At 40.0% G+C, this 19,007-nt stretch overlaps 2 protein-coding genes across 2 annotated transcripts; both read left to right on the top strand.

Annotated features, from left to right (window-relative positions):
• The first annotated feature begins 439 nt into the window (after nucleotides 1-439).
• Nucleotides 440-5,834, top strand: LOC130916297 (carboxypeptidase A1-like). Its single transcript, XM_057836911.1, has 11 exons — nucleotides 440-507; nucleotides 1,779-1,857; nucleotides 1,948-2,082; nucleotides 3,326-3,430; nucleotides 3,516-3,617; nucleotides 4,066-4,167; nucleotides 4,246-4,356; nucleotides 4,436-4,526; nucleotides 5,084-5,283; nucleotides 5,359-5,443; nucleotides 5,647-5,834. The coding sequence occupies exons 1-11, from the start codon at nucleotides 440-442 to the stop codon at nucleotides 5,832-5,834; spliced, it is 1,266 nt and encodes a 421-aa protein (XP_057692894.1).
• Nucleotides 5,835-10,103: 4,269 nt separating this feature from the next.
• LOC130916321 (carboxypeptidase A1-like) lies at nucleotides 10,104-17,882 on the top strand. The gene is made up of 11 exons (XM_057836955.1): nucleotides 10,104-10,171; nucleotides 12,176-12,257; nucleotides 12,352-12,486; nucleotides 13,176-13,280; nucleotides 13,361-13,462; nucleotides 14,442-14,543; nucleotides 14,618-14,728; nucleotides 14,922-15,012; nucleotides 16,134-16,333; nucleotides 16,414-16,498; nucleotides 17,695-17,882. The coding sequence occupies exons 1-11, from the start codon at nucleotides 10,107-10,109 to the stop codon at nucleotides 17,880-17,882; spliced, it is 1,266 nt and encodes a 421-aa protein (XP_057692938.1). The 5' UTR covers nucleotides 10,104-10,106.
• Nucleotides 17,883-19,007: the final 1,125 nt, after the last annotated feature.

Here is a 19,007-nt window from a genome sequence, read left to right as displayed (position 1 = left end):
ACTTCGGTGCCCTGAAACTAATAAATAACAAACTGCACGAAATTTGTTGAAATGAACACCATCGACTAATTAAGAACTTTTACAAGGGAATGCAAAACCTCCCAACAAACACTGTATATAAGATCTAAAAAGAGGCAGCCACTGATCATAACCCACCCCCAGTGGAACCTTAATAAAACCCTATCTGAGAAAAGGAAAAAACAAACTTTGAGAAGGGACCACAGTGGGAAGGATCCCCCAATCAGAATGAGCCGGCCACGATGAATTCCAATTATACAGTGCAAGGTGAGCTAGTCAGTGTTCCACGAGTCACCCGGTGTGCGAATCATAGCAGCTGTTGAATCTCCTCCGTGCCCTTGAGCAAGGTTGGTGTTGACTCCCCCGTGGTATGTCCATAAAGGACGAGCGAGCAGACACGGCCAGATTGTTGAATTCTGTCATGATGAAGAGTTTGGTTGTGTTGACCGCACTGCTCATTGCTGCGCTCGGCAGGGAGACATTTGAGGGGTGAGTTTTTGCTCAAATAGAATAGAATAGAATAGAATAGAATAGAATACAATACAATACAATACAATACAATACAATACAATACAATACAATACAATAGAATACAATACAATACAATACAATAGAAAACCTTATTGCTATTGTGCAGAGTACAACGAGATTTAAAGCTTCGGCATAATGTGCACCACTTAAAACCAAAGTAAAAATATATATGGATTATGATATATGGAACACTTAACGCCACCTACTTCATAAAACTCATATACTATTCAGCAGAGCTCATATTGACAGCCTTGTGAGTGAGGCGGGTGGTGTAGATGTCCTGCAGGGAAGAAAGTGGAGCATTGATAATTTTGTTTGCAGTGTTCACTACACGCTGTAGGGCGCTCATGTTGTAATCCGTGCAGCTCCCGCCCCAAACAGCAATGCAGGTGGTGAAGATGCTTTCGATGGTCCCTCTGTAAAACGTGGACATGATGGGTGGTGGGGCGCGAGCGTTAAGAAATAGAGGCACCGCTGTGCTTTCTTGGGTAGTGATGTGGTGTTGGTGGTCAAAGAGCAATCCTCATCGATGTGCACGCCAAGGAATTTTGTGCTGGTTACGCTCTCTACGGCAGCCCCATCAATGATCATTGGCAGGTGTTGGCTGGGGCTTCGCTGGAAGTTGACAACAATCTCCTTTTTTTTGTTGACATTCAGATGATCGCAAAGTGCATGACGTTCTATTAGAAGATTCTAGTAGCAAAGTTTGTCCTGAGATGACATCAACGACATAGGGAACGTCAGGAAGTACCCACATAAACAGATAGACCGTTAGAGGTGCAAAAAAGCCGGTCTGTGTAAACATGAACGTGTCGGGGTTTTATATCCTCTGTAGTTTACCTTTATCTGCCTTTTAAACAAAGTAGGTATGTTGACTGTGTTGATCATGACAACAAAAATTAATACATAAGAAAAGTATATCAGAACTGTTTTCCTAATTATATGAAAATAATTTGGCTATGGCAAAAAAAAAAAGTTGCTAAATAAATGCGTGTTGTGTCAAACAAAATTACAAAAAAAAGCGTAAAAGATGGTGTATTACATTCAAAAACATGTTGATGACATGATCACAATGTGTGTTGTGTTCAAATACAGTTTACCCCCAGTTCTTGTCATGTGTTTTTATATGTTCTGAAAGGCTTTTTTGGACCATTTTGGCTGTTGTTAAATAAACTTCAGTTGAATTTCTGTAAACATGTTGCGTAAACCACTGTGTGGTATGATCAAAGGCATCAGGTTCTTCGTATTGTGGCAAAGGATGAAGCGCAGCTGTCTCTTCTGAAGCAAATGGACATGGATGAGTACGGGGTGAGGCAGAATTCGCTGGTATAAAATCAGTTTTAATCAATACTATATAGAAAATCTTGTGTATGTGACACATGTGTGTGTGTTTGTCAGCTGGACTTCTGGAGAGGGCCGAGCAACGTGGACGCTCATGTGGACATCAGAGTTCCCCCAGAAACTCTGGAGGCTATCAAACATTTCCTGGAGCGCAACGACATTAAATATTCCGTCATAATCCGTGATCTGCAGGTCAGTCTGACCTGTCCTTTGGTTAGTTAGTAGGTAGGTTGGTTGGTTTGTTCATGCATTACTTATTTACATGGTCATATATGAATCTTCTCATCATTAGTCAATCATTCGTTTATTTGTTTTCAGTCAAGACCTTCTTTGGTATTCACCCATTGGTTAGTTGATTGCTGAATTTGCAATTTGAAGAGTTCATCTGCAAAAACTGCCATTTTGGGGGGAATAACCGTTATGCTTGAAATTTACTCCTTGTATAAGGCTGTTTTAAGCACTAAAATCTATTTTTGTGCTACATCCAATATTTTCTGTTTAAATCGCTGCCAAAGTTCCTGTTTTGTGGCAGAAGCCAACAGACAGGTGCCTTTCAGCAAAAGCTGTCAACTCCCCTCAGCCAATCAGCGCAGCGCATACAGACACACAGAAAATATAAAAGCTTTACTTTTACAAGTATTCCCTGATCTTTCTAGTAAAAAAAAAAAAACTAATTAATTGAAAATGTATAAGAAATGGAGATATCTGTTTTTGCAAATGAACTCTTTGTTTACTCATGATTTTGTAGTAGTTTGTTTATTAATTTGATTACTACTTTGCTTTTATTGAGAGTTTGTTGGGTTAGTTTGTTTGGGGTTTGTAGTTAGTGAATTAGTGTGTTAGTTGTTAATTAATTCCTTTGACATGCTGTTTGTTTGTTTTTTTTTATTACCAATTCCCTGGTAACTGCAAATCCATTACTTTGTTTGTTGTTCTATATTCATTTATTAGTAGAGTGGGGCAAATAAGTATTTAGTCAACCACGAATTTTGCAAGTTCTCCCACTTGAAAATATTAGAGAGGTCTGTAATTGTCAGCATGTGTAAACCTCAACCATGAGATACAGAATGTGGAAAAAAAAACAGAAAATCACAGTTTGATTTTTAAAGAATTTATTTGCAAACCTACTTTTCAAGTAGGAGAACTTGCACAATTGGTGGTTGACTAAATACTTATTTGCCCCACTGTATTTCATTGTCGTTCGTGGAGTATTTAATGCTATTTTTCAGTTGTATGTACCACATACATGGGTTGGTAAGGCAGTTAGTTTGTTGTTGGTCTTTTATTTTTAGTGGCATTGAAAAAGTTTGTTTCTCATTCCTTCCTTTGCGAGTTAGGAAGTTGTTCATTTTTTTTTGTTTGTCTGTTTGTACATTTTTTGTTAGTTAGTGATGGTGGAGGTTTTGCATTCTGTCATGAACTTTTTGTTCCTCAGGTAATCCTGGACGAGGAGCAGGAGGAGATGGACGCCTTTGTCCATGAAGCCGAGCCCAGAAACACCGATAGCTTTGATTTCTCCAGATACCATACCATCAGCGAGGTGTCGATCATTACCTTTTTTCACATGTTAGAGATGAATTACCTAGTGTTGTAACGTATTCACCTTACGGATGTGATGGTTGTAGATATACAGGTTCCAAGACATGCTGGTGGCCGAGCATCCCGGACTGGTCAGCAAGCTGGTAATTGGTCAAAGCTATGAAAAACGTCCACTCAACGTGTTGAAGGTAACAATACTAGACTGAAAGGCAATTTCATGAAACCTAGTCTCAGGATTAGTACATTTTTTATTCAGTTTGACTGATTAATTGTCATTGCAGTTTTAGTAAGAGAGTCACACCTCTTGTATATTTCAGACGTTACCAAAATGTGGGTGTGCCACAAATGATCGCAGCAGAATCGGTGTACACAAAAAAAGAAAAAATATCGCATGTATATTACCTGATGGACTCCTGGTTGTGTTTAGTTTATTCGCTAGTTATTCAATCAGTCGTATTTTTCTTCTTGACCATCTTTTCATTTGAAATTGTTTTAGACGTACTTTTATAGCAGTGGTAGTTAGTTTGTTCACTCCATTTATTGTTCCTTTGTTAGTGATGTGAATTAGTTGAGTGTGTTCTAAAAAAACCTTTTCATGACAAAAAATTCAACAGAAGACGTTTTAATTGGTTGTAGTTCAGCACAGGAGGAAACAACCGTCCCGCCATCTGGCTTGACACTGGCATCCACTCCCGTGAATGGATCACTCAGGCTTGCGGCACATGGTTTGCCAAGAAGGTGAACCAAAGACTCTCTGCTTCTTTGACAATCATTTTTCGGCATTTTCTGTTTTCATCACCAGTGCATTGTTCTCAGATTGCCAGCGAGTACGGTCACGATCCTGTTCTCACTGCCATACTCAACAAGATGGACATATTCTTGGAGATTGTCACCAACCCTGATGGTTTCTACTATTCACATACTACCGTGAGTCTGCATTGCAGCACATAAAGGTTTTGAATACTGTATTAACAACTACACACCCAACATTGTCCAATGTTTCCAGGATCGCTTATGGCGTAAGACCAGGAAACCCCATCCTGGTTCCTCCTGCATAGGAGTGGATCCCAACAGGAACTGGGACGCTAATTTTGGAGGTACTGTCTTAAAGTAACAATGCGTACAGTAAAACCCGACACAAACTAACTCTTTTGTTGGTTAGTTGGTCTGTTTGTTGTTTCCTTAGTGCAGTAGGTTACCATAACTGCTTTCCCACAGAAATTCCATTATTTTAATGTTTTTCCAAATGTGAAAAAAAAGAAAGAAAGAACGAAAATTGCACTCAACTTGCAAATTCACTATATAACATAACTGCTTGTTAAATCCTTTTTTTCGGCTCCAACTGAACTGAACCTGTTCTTTTAAATTTATTGCTTTTTCTATACTACTGAGGACCAAAAAGAAGGACTGGAATTTTGGGATTCAAATATTAATACAAGAAAGATTTTACACCGGCCTGAGATGACGTCTCCCCTTGAAAGACAGGAGAGGAGTCTGCCTATTCAAAATTGTCCTCTGTGTATACCCTATCTTTGATGATTGGTTATTTAATAATTTTGTTAGTTCCTTTTATTGGCAGTGATATCTTGGTTACTTTTGTTTTTTTCATTAAAACTTTTGAAAAATAAGTCAGCTCTTCTTTCCCATTCCTCAGGCCCTGGTGCAAGTGATAGTCCTTGCTCTCAGATGTACCGTGGACCACAAGCGCACTCTGAGCCGGAGGTCAGCGCTATCGTGAACTTTGTCAAGTCTCATGGCAGCATCAAGTCCTTCGTGTCCATCCACTCCTACTCACAGATCCTGCTCTACCCCTACGGGTACATTGAGACCCCTGCCATTGACCAGGAGGAGCTGGTGGGAGATCAACCCAAATGACACGTGATGATGCTATTATACTGTATGTGTTATTCAGTATGTTTGCTTGTATAGGACAATTTGGCCAAGAAGGCCATCACTAACTTGGCTTCCCTTTACGGCACTAACTACCAATGTGGAAGCTTCATTAACACACTCTGTGAGTTGACTTTCTGTTCATGTCGGGTTAGCTTGATTGCTTGACCGTTTTGATCCATTCGTCACTCTGTCTGTCCGTTATTTATCTGGACTGTTTAGACATTTGAAAACTTTGAGCAGTTACAATTATACTTGGCAATGTATTGATTTCAACTGTTGGCAGAGGTATACAAATAACTTTTAATTCTCTTTCTGGCATTCCAGATCAGGCTAGCGGGACAGCCATTGACTGGACGTACAATCAGGGCATCAAGTACTCGTTCACCTTTGAGTTGCGTGACACAGGACACTATGGCTTCATTTTGCCTGCCAACCAGATTGTCCCCACTGCCAAGGAGACATGGGTGGCCCTCATGGTCATCATGGACCACGCCTCCAAAAATTTCTATTGAGGCACTGTCCTTTCTGGAATATCAATAAAGCAACGGAAGCAGTCACTCAGTTCCTTTTTTATTTTTGCAAAATCAAATGAAACTGATTCTTCATTAAATGCAGCACAAAATATTTTATCAACGTTAAAGCAATATGGAACAGCGTTTTTTGATTTTTGATTTTAAAATACTTTTGGTAAATTACAGGAAGTAAAAATAAAGCTCATTAAAATGCCACACTAAGTTTTTTATAAAATGTTAAAATAGTCAATAATTTTAAACAACTGTAACAAGATTTAAAACACAGACACGAAAACACAAAATAACTGTTATTTGAAATAAAATAAACAAACTTAACGAAAACATAATAACATTCTATGGCAAACAAAATTGAGGAATACATTAAAATTAAATAGAATAACAAAATCAAATTAAATCACCCCAAATGAAAAAATCTTTAAGGTCATCTAAAGCATAAAATAAATTCTATACATACAATATAAAAACTCAAATAAAAGCATAAAAAACTATTAAGAAAGTTTTATAAAGAATTGTAAGCAAGAGTGTATAATTATATGTATCTAATTTAAATTAGAAATAATGAAAATAAATTATGAATTATATTATTATTATGAATTATTATATCTTATTATTTAATTGATGCTGGACTTAAATTAATCATAATTACAGAGACCCATGTTGCATAGTAATTGGACTTGTTTGTAATTTTAACATTAAATTGGGTAATGAAATCATTATATCTGATTGTGACATATGTATATTTAAAATGGTCGGTACTACATTGTACTTAGCATAAACCATATTAGAGTGAGTCCACATATACCATAATCAAGTGCATTTTAACCGACAATATGGCAATACTAATGCTTGAATTGCATTATTTTGCTTTAAGTGCTAATCAAAATATATTGAAGGATAAAAAACAAAGTGAAGTGAAATTTGTGGTAATTGGGGTTAATCACACCACAACGTGGAAAAAAATCGTAATGTCTCATCATTGAAAAGAATCAAATCATATTGGTTATATAGGTCCATTTTGATGTTTTCGTCTGTAGCTATATATCGTTCAATATTATCATGTCATTACTGTATCCTGATACGATATGGCTTGGCGCATGTTAAGTTTATTGCATGCCTCCTCACGGTAGGCCCCGCCATTCCTGCACCTTTTTTAACACACCACACACATCATACTGGGGAGCTCCAGCAAATGGCGGTGGGACAGGCGACTGGGTAGAAATTCCATGCAGCGGTCCAACTGCCCCAAGCTGAGCTCTCTTATTTTAATGCATACATTGCACTACCCTCCCCACACAATCCCATCACGGTGCTCGGTAATGGCTGCCAGCCGGAGACCTGGCATCCACAGTAATAGGGTGGCAGGTGGGTCCCAAACTTTTTCTCTATGGCGTGGCTCCCGGGGCGTGGCTTCCCCTCTGCCTGGGCTGCCGGCCACGGGAGTGGCGGGAGGTCGGGTCTCCGGTCTCATGTCGCCCCGCGGTGGCTCCTCTGCGTTCCCCTGCTTCCGCCTTCCCCTCTCTTCTCTGCCTGGTTATCCGCCCTGCACTCCTTGGCAGGTTGCTGGCTGGATGCCGGTGTGGCGGCTGGGTGTTGCCTGCTCCCGCGGGGAACCGCGCCCTGCCCTGGGCTCGGTGAGCTGTTGGGGGTCCCGTGGCATGCCGTGCTGTTTTAGGGGCTGCGGCTGTGGCTCGTGGACCGGGCGGGCGGACGGGGGTGGGCGTGGCGTTGGGGGTGTGTCCCCTCTTCCCATCCCTAAAGGCCGGTTGATGGGGCGCGTGTGGCCCAGGAGTCCACCCTGGATCCCTGGGGGATGACGATTGCCCCTTTTGCTGGGCTGCGGGAGGAGTGATGGGCTGCGCTGGCTCCCCACCACCTCCGCCCTCCTTCCTCGGGTTGGCTGGGTGGGGGCTGTCTTCACTCATCAGCGCCGCTGTCGCATGTTTGGTGGGGCTCGCGCACGGCTGGATGTGATTGGGCGCGCTCAGGTGGGGGGTCTCGGTGTCGGGATTGGCGGTGGGGCAGCGTAGGGTCGGTTGCCAATGGGCTTACACTCATAAGGGATTCACACGATTACTGATTTATAAATCACAGAGCTGATTTGTGTACACTCCACCCCTCCCAATCACTTATCTTATAAACCCCCCCCTGTTTCCCTTGTCAACAGACCCCCAACATGGTGTCAACCGGAAATAGATCTAGCTGACAATAGCACCAACATATTCATAGTTAGTGTAGGCGTTCAATGTATTTCTTGTTGATGTTTGTGTTTCTTTCTCTTCTTGTGTTTTTCTTTTCTTCTGTTCCCTCATAACTGCTTCCTGTTCGCTACTTCGTCTTAATAAACGAGGTATGTTGAATAATCACAATGGGAGTATGTCATACTCTAATGTGAAACATTAAAACTGTTCAGACCAACCGGACACATAGACTTCGATTCTCCGTCTCAAACAGCTGAACTGGACACACACAAAAAAAAAGGTTTATTGCCTGTCATGGTGATGAGTTCCAGCTGGCCTTCGATCCTGGTAAGCTCAATCAAATATCAAATGTACAGTGGGGCAAATAAGTATTTAGTCAACCACTAATTGTGCAACTTCTCCCACTTGAAAATCAACCATGAGAGACAGAATGTGAAAAAAAAAAAAAAAAACAGAAAATCACATTGTTTGAGTTTTAAAGAATTTATTTGCAAATCATGGTGGAAAATAAATATTTGGTCAATGCCTACAGTTCATCTCAATCCTTTGTTATGTACCCCTTCCATTTTCTAATAATTGCTGCCACAGTTGATTTATCTATTGCAGATTCAGTCTTCCCAGCCTGGTGCAGGTCTACAATTTTGCTTCTGGTGTCCTTCGACAGCTCTTTGGTCTTGGCCATAGTGGAGTTTGGAGTGTGACTGACCGATGTTGTGGGCAGGTGTCTTTTATACCGATGAGTTAAAACAGGTGCCATTCGTACAGGTAACGAGTGGAGCCTCGTTAGGCCTCTTTAGAAGAAGTTAGACCTCTTTGACAGCCAGAACTCTTGCTTGTTTGTAGGTGACCAAATACGTATTTTCCACTCTAATTTGGAAATAAATTCTTTAAAAATCAAGAAATGTGTTTTCTGTTTTTTTCCCACATTCTCTCTCTCCAAAAAAAAAAAAAAAAATCAGCGGTGAAAAAAAAACATGTTCCCAGCTGAGCTGCTGGATTACAAATGTTGATGTTCATACTACAATTATTGACATGCATTGGTAAATTTGAATAACTTTATCCTGAAATCATAGCCGGCACTATTAATTGCTTCCTTATTTTCCACTCTAATTTGGAAATAAATTCTTTAAAAATCAAGCAATGTGATTTTCAGTTTTTTTCCCACATTCTGTCTCTCATGGTTGAGGTTGACACATGTTGACAATTACAGGCCTCTCTAATCTTTTGAAGTAGGAGAACTTGCACAATTGGTGTTTGACTAAATACTTATTTGCCCCACTGTAGTAGCGGTGCACACTTCCTCCACTTGGATGGCACAGTGGTGGGCAGGCAGAAGGAGGTTAGAAGGCCCATTGTAAAGTTTTTTTCTGAATGTGCACACTGTCAAACAACAAACCATAAATCTCTTTAATTATTCATATTAATTACAGTGTCTTGAAAAATGGATGCATAATCCAGTCAAGCAGTTCTTTGATATATGGGTTTATGGTCCAGGATTGAGTGGCAATTTAAAAAACTTTGAGTCGGAAGGATAGAGGATGAAGATCATTTAAGGATGAGTTATGTCTCCAAGGTATTTAAAATTGAACACTGAAGTCATATTTACTTAAACTGTATCATACAAAAAAAAAAGAAAAAGAAAAGGAAGAAAAACATTTGTCAATCTACTTAATTTGTTGAATTCATGTTATTAGCTGGCAACCAGTTCAGTGTGCACCCCATCTCCTGCCCATAGTCAGGTGGGACAGGCTCCATCACCCCGCGACCTGAATATGGATAAACGATATTGAGAATGAATGAACAAATACCTGGAATCAAACTGCTTGGACTGAAGTCTTATTTACCTAGAATGTTAATTTGTTTAATTACGTTTTCCATACAAAACTTGAAAAGCGTGAAATTTGGTTGACTTGAAATTTATGTTCAACCAACTGTTTTTGTTACCGTGTTGCAGCAGCTGAATCTCCTCCCTGCCCTTGAGCAAGGCGGCGTTGACCTGCCTGTCCCTGGTGGGGAGATTGTGTGGCTCTGAGCGGGACTGAATTCGGTCACGATGAGGTTTGTGCTCGTGTTGGCCGTGGTGCTTGTTGCCGCCGTCAGCAAGGAAACGTTTGAAGGGTGAGTTGATGCCAATGGGCCAGTTTTACAACATCCTCGTCTGGTTCTTCAAGTATTATAAAGCTTATTCACATGGGATTACTGTAGTATCAAATGTAGACCTCCGGTGATTTGAAATGTATGCACTGGTTTCTGGAGATCCTAATCTCAAGTGCAAATGCACTTGGAAGCATACCAAGGAAAAGCCCATCTAATAAATTCCTTAACTTTATTGTTCTTATTATTAATCATCATATTCTCCGCGTTTTTTCAGCACACCGCACAGCCCAAACCGTTTGATCGAATGGCACAGTTCAAATATCAAAATGATCGGAATTCTCGCGCGACGCAGGGAATATTTCGAATGACCCCCGCAAATTTTCTGTTTGTGCTTAAATGCATTTTTTGGGGAAAAAAAAGTTTCAAAATGTTACTAGTTTGTGAAATAAAAATCACAGTAAAACGGTGAACTCATATTTAAACAATTCCAAAAGCTTCTGCTGTGTTCCGTTTTTTGCAAATTGGAAACAACAACCTTACCTACATATAAACAAATATCATAAATATCATGGAAAGCAGTGGGTAAGGGACTTCAGATGGAATGAATCATTGAATTTGGTCATTTTTCAAAACAGAGTACACAAGTCTATGGTTGGTATTTTTCAGTTATTATTAATATTTTTAAAGAATTTTAAAAGATTTTTTTTTAAATATTCTCTCGCTGTCTATAAGTATATATGTATACTAGGGCTGTCAAACGATTAAAAATTTTAATCGAGTTAATCAGAGCTTAAAAATTAATTAATCGTAATTAATCGCAATTCAAACCATCTCTAAAATATGCCATATTTTTCTGTAAATTATTGTTGGAATGGAAAGATAAGACACAAGACGGACATATACATTCAACACTACTGTACATAAGTAATGTATTTGTTTATTATAACAATAAATCCACAAGATGGCTTTAATATTATTAACATTCTTTCTGTTAAAGGGATCCGCGGATAGAAAGACTTGTAGTTCTTAAAAGATAAATGTGAGTACAAGTTATAGTAATTTTATTTCAAAACCCCTCTTAATGTTTTCGTTTTAATAAAATTTATAACATTTTGAATTAAAAAGTAAACTAATAGCTCGCCAAAGTTGATGTCGCCAATCGGGACGTCACATGGGCTCCCTGCCGTTCTTCCACAGTGTCTTTGACTACGTAAGGTAGTGATTGAAATACACCACAAGATGTCAATGGCGAGTTTTAAATTATTTAGAGGTCCAGCCAATGCAAAGTCTGAGTAAGTTTTATGTGTATTTTGCATAGCTATTTTGATTGGGAATGCCAGTTCTCTTTGCATTGAACTTTTTTCTTTTTGTGAACATCATTTTTTTTGAGAGATACGAATATTATTTTTGTTGTGCTTTCACTAAATGATACTGTAGCGACTTAACTGTTCCGCCCAAATGCATGATGGGAAGTTGGGTACCCATGACTGTCAGTGGTGGCTGCAAGTGGTATATGTCCTGCGTTGTGTTCAATAAAGCGTGTTAAGAAAAAGATCGTTTCTAGTCATTCTTCCCCACGTCACAATTATTATGTTTTAAGTGAAAGAGTTGTCAAAGCTTATGCCAAAAAAGGGGCGGTCCAATGAACGCCTGTGTCCACTCGCATTTCTCTGCCTTTTAGCTCTCAATGTGCAAAAACGGCATCATTGTAATCTGTTAGAGCTCATGTATGAGCGGGTCATTCTGTGCATGCGTTAAATGCGTCAAATATTTTAACGCGATCAATTAGAAAGATTAATTACCGCCCGTTAACACTATAAATTAAAAAATAAAATAAAAAACATGAAGAACTTAAAATGTAACATTCAAAGACATGGGTTGTGTTCAAACACAATACATCCTGTGTGATTATGTCTTCTGGACATCACTTTGTTACAGCTGTGGCTATTGGAAAAAACAGTTTTATAATAAACTGGAGTTGTATTTGTGTAATAAATATATATATAATATGTGGGGTGTTCAAAGACACCAGGTTCTTCGCATTGTGGCAAAGAATGAAGCGCAGCTGTCTTTTCTGAAACAAATGGAGGACATGGAGGAGTATGAGGTAAACAGCATCCCTATAAAGAACATTAAACAATAAAATTTCTATAAATCCAAAATAAATCAATTGCGGGCGTACTTGTGTGTGTGTTTGTCAGCTGGACTTCTGGAGGAAAGCAAGTGACGTGGACGCTCACGTGGACATCAGAGTTCCCCCGCGAAGTTTGGAGGCTGTCAAACATTTTTTGGAGAGCCACAACATTAAATACTCAGTCATGATTGAAGACCTGCAGGTCAGAATATCCTGTTTTGAGTTTCTCACTTTTTTGTTCATTCCTTAGTTAGCTGATCATTTGATGATTTGCTCATCATTTGCAAGTTTGTCATTTTGATGTATTCCTGATAATTGCTCCTCTGGTGTTTACTCATTTGTTACTTGTAGTTCATTAAACACTTTGTTTTTTAGATATTCATTAATTGCTGAGTTTGTTAATGTTTAGTGAGTTAATTTTTGGGGAGTATAGTTTGTTGGTTAATTAATTTGATCATTTTTTGTCAAATGCTGGTTTTGTGGGTTAGTTTGATAGCGGTTTCTTAGTTATTAGTCATTTGTTCATTAGTTTTTCATTCTTTGGTCTTTCTTTAGCTTAAAAGATAATGTTTTTTTTTTTTTTTTTTTTTTTTTTTTTTTAACTTAGCCTGATTTTATTTTATTAATTAGTCAGTTGTTTAATAATTTCCTTCTAAGCCAGTGATTTTTTTTCTTGAATTAAGTTTGTTATGTTTATTTGTTGTTGTTATTATTATACCACATTTATTAGTCAATTGTTGTGAAAGTTGGTTTGTTGTTAATTAGTTGTATGTTTGTTCATTGTTCGTTCATTCCTTTAGAAGTTAGTTATTTGTTTGTTGTTGTTCACACATTTATGGTGGAGGCTTGTGCTCTCTAATGACTTGCATGGGAGTTCTTGTTTTTCCTCAGGCGATCCTGGACAAGGAGCAGAAGGATATAAACACCTTTGTCTGTGAAACCGAGTCTGGAAACACCGATAGCTTTGACTTCCATAGATACCACAGCGTTAGCGAGGTGCCACTCAATACTGTTTTTTACTTGTTAGTGACTGATTTCTTATTCTTGGATTTACCTTGTTGGCACGGTGGTTTTAGATATACCGATTCCAGGACATGTTAGTGGCCGAGAATCCGGAGCTGGTCAGCAAGATGGTGATTGGTCAAAGCTATGAAGGGCGTCCGCTCAATGTCCTCAAGGTAACGAAGCTCGACAGGGAGCCAAGTGTATTACACCTCGTCTCAGGATTACTATGTATGTGATTTATTTTGGATATATAACGTTGTTGTAGTGAGGTTAATGAGCAGTGTTGGGCTATCCATCCATGCATCCATGCATCCGTCCGTCCGTCCGTCATCTAACGCTTAATCCGGGGTCGGGTCGCGGGGGCAGCAGCGTTAGTAGGAAAGCCGAGACTTCCCTCTCACCAGCTACTTCAACCAGATCCTCTGGCAGAATCCCAAAGCGTTCCCTGGCGAGCCGAGAGACAGTCTCTCCAACGTGTCCTTGGTTGTCTCTGGGGCCTCCCGATGGTGGGACATGCCCGGAACACCTCTTCAGGGAGGCGTCCAGGAGGCATCCGAACCAGATGAAAACTAGCTTCTCTTAATGCAAAGGAGTAGCGGCTCGACACCGAGTCCCTCCCGGATGACCGAGCTTCTCACCCTATCTCTAAGGGAGAGCCCTTCAACTGCTTGTATCCGGGATCTTGTTCTTTCATTCACGACCCACAGCTCGTGACCATAGGTGAGGGTAGGAATGTAGATCGACTTGTAAATCGAGAGGTTCGCCTTTCGCACTGCAGTGATCCACCAGTCCATCTCCCGCTCCCTCCTACCCTCATTGGATAGTGATTACGGCACAATCGGAATACACTGAGTGCGCAAGACGTGTGTGTTAGAGATGATTATGTTACACACTATAGGGACGATTTGGCCTGTTAAAGGACTCTTGGTTCTCTTTTAGTTAACTGGGCAAGGCTAATTAGTTACTCGGTACTTTTTTGTCTTGGCTACACCTTCATTCAGAATTGTTTGCCAGTTTTGATATTGTTTAATTTTCAGTTACTTTTCCACTATATTAATTTCTTGTTCTTATACAAGTAAGTAGACTGCTTGTTAGCTGATATAGCTTTACCTGACAACAACACTAAACCGAACATTTTAATACTGTTCATAGTTTAGCACGGGTGGAATCAACCGTCCTGCCAATTGGATTGACACGGGAATTCACGCTTGTGAATGGGTCACTCAGGCTAGCGGCACCTGGATTGCCAAGAAGGTGAACCAAAGACACTTGGCTTCTGTCCCTCGTTTTTCAGCAGGTTTATTTTTTCATTGATGCATGATTTTCAGATTGTCAATGACTATGGCCGCGATCCAGTCCTCACTGCCATTCTCAAAAGGATGGACATCTTCTTGGAGATCATTGTGAACCCAGATGGTTTCTACTACTCTCACACTACCGTGAGTCAGAATCGTTTGAATATTATCAGCTACACTGCGGATGTTGTTCATTCATTCATTCATTCATTCATTTATCTTCCATGCCGCTTTTCCTCACGAGGGTCGCGGAGGTGCTGGAGCCTATCCCAGCTAACTACGGGCAGTAGGCAGGGGACACTCTGAACTGGTTGCCATGTTGTTCTAATGTTTCCAGAATCGCCTGTGGCGTAAGACCAGGAAGCCCAATCGTGGTTCGTACTGCGTGGGGGTTGATCTCAACAGGAACTGGGACGTTAATTTTGGAGGTACTTTCTTATAGTCACAAACATAACCTTGTGACTACATGATGTTACAGTCATATCATGGAAACCAACTATTTTGTTAATCACTTGTTTAGTTAGTTTGTTGGTCGGGTGTTTCTTGTAATTTCATTTAACCAATGGCTAATGCTGTTCTTTCAAGGTGGGGCTCAAGTTTGGCCTAAGACAAAAAACGTGGCACATGGCTTGTGTGATGTGTGTCCACATGTGAGTGTTTTGTAACAGTGGAGGGGCTCAGCTGCACACACTGCTCCGTAGGGACAAAATTGTAGCGTGACAGAAGTCATTCTACAAACACAAGCAGCTAGAAGAGAAATAGAAGCTCAATTTTTCGCTAGTCGTTTTCAACAAAGGAAAGCTCGCTAGGATGATTAGGAAAGACTCAGCTCAGCTCAGAACAATGGAATGAAAATTGAAAAATGGTGCGGTGGATGTTTACACCACAAGATCACTGATTCGCTGTCAATCAAAAAGGGATTCAGTATCAGACAGATCATCCAATCATCATGCAAAGAGCGTCCGCCCACTGCCCATAGGCCCTCAGGGATGCTTGGCGACACGTGGGCGGGACAAGCCCAGCATTTACCAATCAATCAATCAATCAATCAATCAATCAATCAATCAATCAATCAATCAATCAATCAATCAATCAATCAATCAATCAATCAATCAATCAATCAATCAATCAATCAATCAATCAAATTTATATAGCCCTTTACAAAACCTTTGAAGGTCCTCAAAGTGCTTTACACCAAATACAAATATGGCAAATGCTAAATATAAGGCAGAAAAGTGTTATACAATGACGTTAAGAAAAATAAGAAATAAAACAAAAACAGCGCATCACGATAAAAGTCAGACAGCAAATAAAACAATAAAACAGATAAAATGTGAAAACATTAAAACCCGTGAGAAATAAAACCAAGCTACCCTAATCTGGGGAAAAGGCGAGTCTAAAACAGTGTGTCTTTAACTGAGACTTAAAAGGGCCTAGATTCATTGTACAGTACACCTTGCTCTCAGTACACCTTTCTTCTCGGTGGCAAAAGAACTCATGTGTCACTCAGTGGTGAAAAGTATTCATATTCTTCTTTATCATCCCTTAGGCATTGGTTCAAGCGGCATTCCTTGCTCAGAGATGTACCGGGGGCCACGGGCACACTCCGAGTCGGAGGTCAGCTCCATCGTAAATTTTGTCAAGTCTCACGGCAACATCAAGTCCTTCGTTTCCATCCACTCATACTCGCAGATGCTACTCTACCCCTACGGGTACACATTGAGACCTGTCAAGGACCGGGCAGAGCTAGTAGGAGATCAACCCAAATCATGCATAATGATGCCACTGTACGTTTTTGTTCCATTTTCATTAAGTTTATGCTTGTACAGCACAATTTGGCCAAGAAGGCCATTACCGAAATGGCTTCCCTGTATGGAACTCGCTACCAATACGGAAGCATCATCAACACACTCTGTGAGTTTTCTTTCTACTCATGTCTGCCAGTCAATTTGACAGATTGGTCTTGCTGGTCCAATGGTCAGTCATGGGACATATAGACCATACCCACCGACGTCACAAAATCACGTAATCGCTGTATTGTTCCGCCCCATTGTCCGTCATTTTGTGTCTGTATTATCAATGGTCTCAATTGATCGAGCAATTTATAATGCATTTCATGGAAGACCCGGTGCTTTCGGATGCCGTAAACTCACTGGATGCGTTGCATAAAAGGCGTTATGTGGAAAAGCTTCAGTTTATCCATTCGCCAGATCCATATTTGATGCCTAAATCGATGTTTTTCGACCCGCTGTCTTCGCCGTATTTGCCTGACCCGGATATTTACAACTATCTTGTCCACACAAAATCAGCCTATTCTCATGAAAGTTTGAAAAACTTTAAGAGCTTGGAGGCTTATAAATGCTACGTTGCTGGTTGGGTGAAACAGGTCCTCGTACACGAAAATTCGGCCGGAATCTTGTGCTCGGGAAGGTGAGTTACGAAATTTTCAATTCAAAATCTTTTGTTCTTGCTAACATCCACTGTCAAGTCTAATGTATTTCATGTCATTTGTCAATGGAGCTAGGGCTTTTAATGTTTATATGGTTTAACGATAGCACTCTCACTACATACATACGTGTATGTTGTCGGCGATTAGCCTAGCAATGATCTTAATTGTGGTTGTCAGCCCAAAACCCTCTAAATATATATTAAATGCATCTTACCAGATATAAAATGACTACTACATAATCTGTGGTAATCGTTTGGAGCCCAGTTTTCTCGTCGAATTGTAGCAGCCCATCTCGCTCTCGTCTCCGGGTCTCTCGGAATCCGGTAGAACTTCAAGTCTCTCCGTCTATCTTCTCTGTTATTGCAACCGACCGCCACACACGCCTTCACTATTTTGATTATTAATGTTAACGAGCAGAAAAACACGCCGTAAATAGGAGGAATGTACATAGCCGTAACAGGTAAACACGATGTGTTGACGGACAATTGGGCGGCACCAGTCAGGAGGGCGGAGTTGTGACGTCACGTGGGTAGGGTCTATACAAATCCATTCAACATGCTCAGACAACAGCAAACTATTAGCAGTTACAATTCTACTTGGTAGTTGATTGGTTTAAGACTTGGTCTGCATTTCGCTTTTAATTTTCTGTGTGCCATTCTAGACTGGGCGAGTGGTGCCAGCATCGATTGGACGTACAATCAGGGAATCAAGTACTCATTCACCCTTGAACTGCGTGACACAGGACGCTACGGATTGCTGTTGCCTGCCAACCAGATCGTTCCCACTGCTGAGGAGTCATGGGTTGCCCTCAAACTCATCATGGACCACACCTCCAAAAACCTCTACTGAAGTCCTCTGCTTTGTCAGATTTGATAAAAAATGAGGTTTTGATGAAATTTAAAAAACTATGAATTTTAAAAATTAGAAACTTTTAACTCAGCTAAAATAAAAGCAAAAGGAACATTTGATAAGTATTACAATTAAGAATGAATAATTATACGTATAAATTATATTTGCAGTTGGCCTGAAATTAATAATTACATGCACCTATGTCGCAAAGTAATCATACTGACTTGTTTTGTAGATTTAACAATAAAGTTGATAGTGAAAGCATTCTATTTAATTGTGAATTGTAGTCAAAATGTAACACTTGAATTTTTCTTTTATCTCAGACAATGGTTTTAGGTTGTTTTAATTACCTGACATGTTTCGGCGACAACTTCCGCCTTCTTCAGAGAGTCACTGGTGCTGGTGTGACGCGTCTTTATCGGCTGATGGATGAAGGCGTGACTCACTTGACAGATTTGACAGACGAGTCACGCCCCCTGCTGACCATTTACTCTTCCAAGCTGCTGGTCCAGGTAGTAGATAGCATGTAAGCCCCCTCGTCCCTGTTGATGGTCCTCGGGCCCCGCTTGTGGATCTCAATGGCCTCCCCCATCCAGCGCTGATGTTTTCTTCGGTGCGGATGACTCTGGCCTTTTCCCACTCCATAATGTGGTTTTCCCTTTTGCAGTGATCGGTGATCACTCTCCTTTGCCTGGACTCCAGTTCTCCATTCAATTGGCTGACATACTGACGTGATCAGCATGGATAGTTAGCTCTGACTGGTTCAAATGCACGTTTTCTCATACAACAAAAAACAAAAAAAGAGGTTGTTGAATTAATGCACTAAAATGAATGCAATGAAACGAAAAATTGATCAGATCTTTAAGAGAAAGGAAAGCATTGAAGAGACTTATTTTATTTTCTCTGAAGGGGAGGCTCAGAACATCTGTCATGGTAACCCTATGATGCCTGATATAATAGAAAATTCTGTTTTTTTTTTTTTAAATCTTTTTAATTTGAAAGCTTTTTGTGGTCCTTAAACATAGATTTTTTGGAACATTTTTTAAAACTAATTTATATGCATGTATGTATATATAGGTGTGTGTGTGAGTTCTCTAATTGTATGATAAATGATACATTAAGCAT

The sequence above is a fragment of the Corythoichthys intestinalis genome, chromosome 5, assembly GCF_030265065.1.
Source record: "Corythoichthys intestinalis isolate RoL2023-P3 chromosome 5, ASM3026506v1, whole genome shotgun sequence".
Lineage (NCBI taxonomy): Eukaryota > Metazoa > Chordata > Actinopteri > Syngnathiformes > Syngnathidae > Corythoichthys > Corythoichthys intestinalis.
Note: the sequence above shows the minus strand (reverse complement) of the source record. Positions and strands in the feature narration are given on the sequence as shown.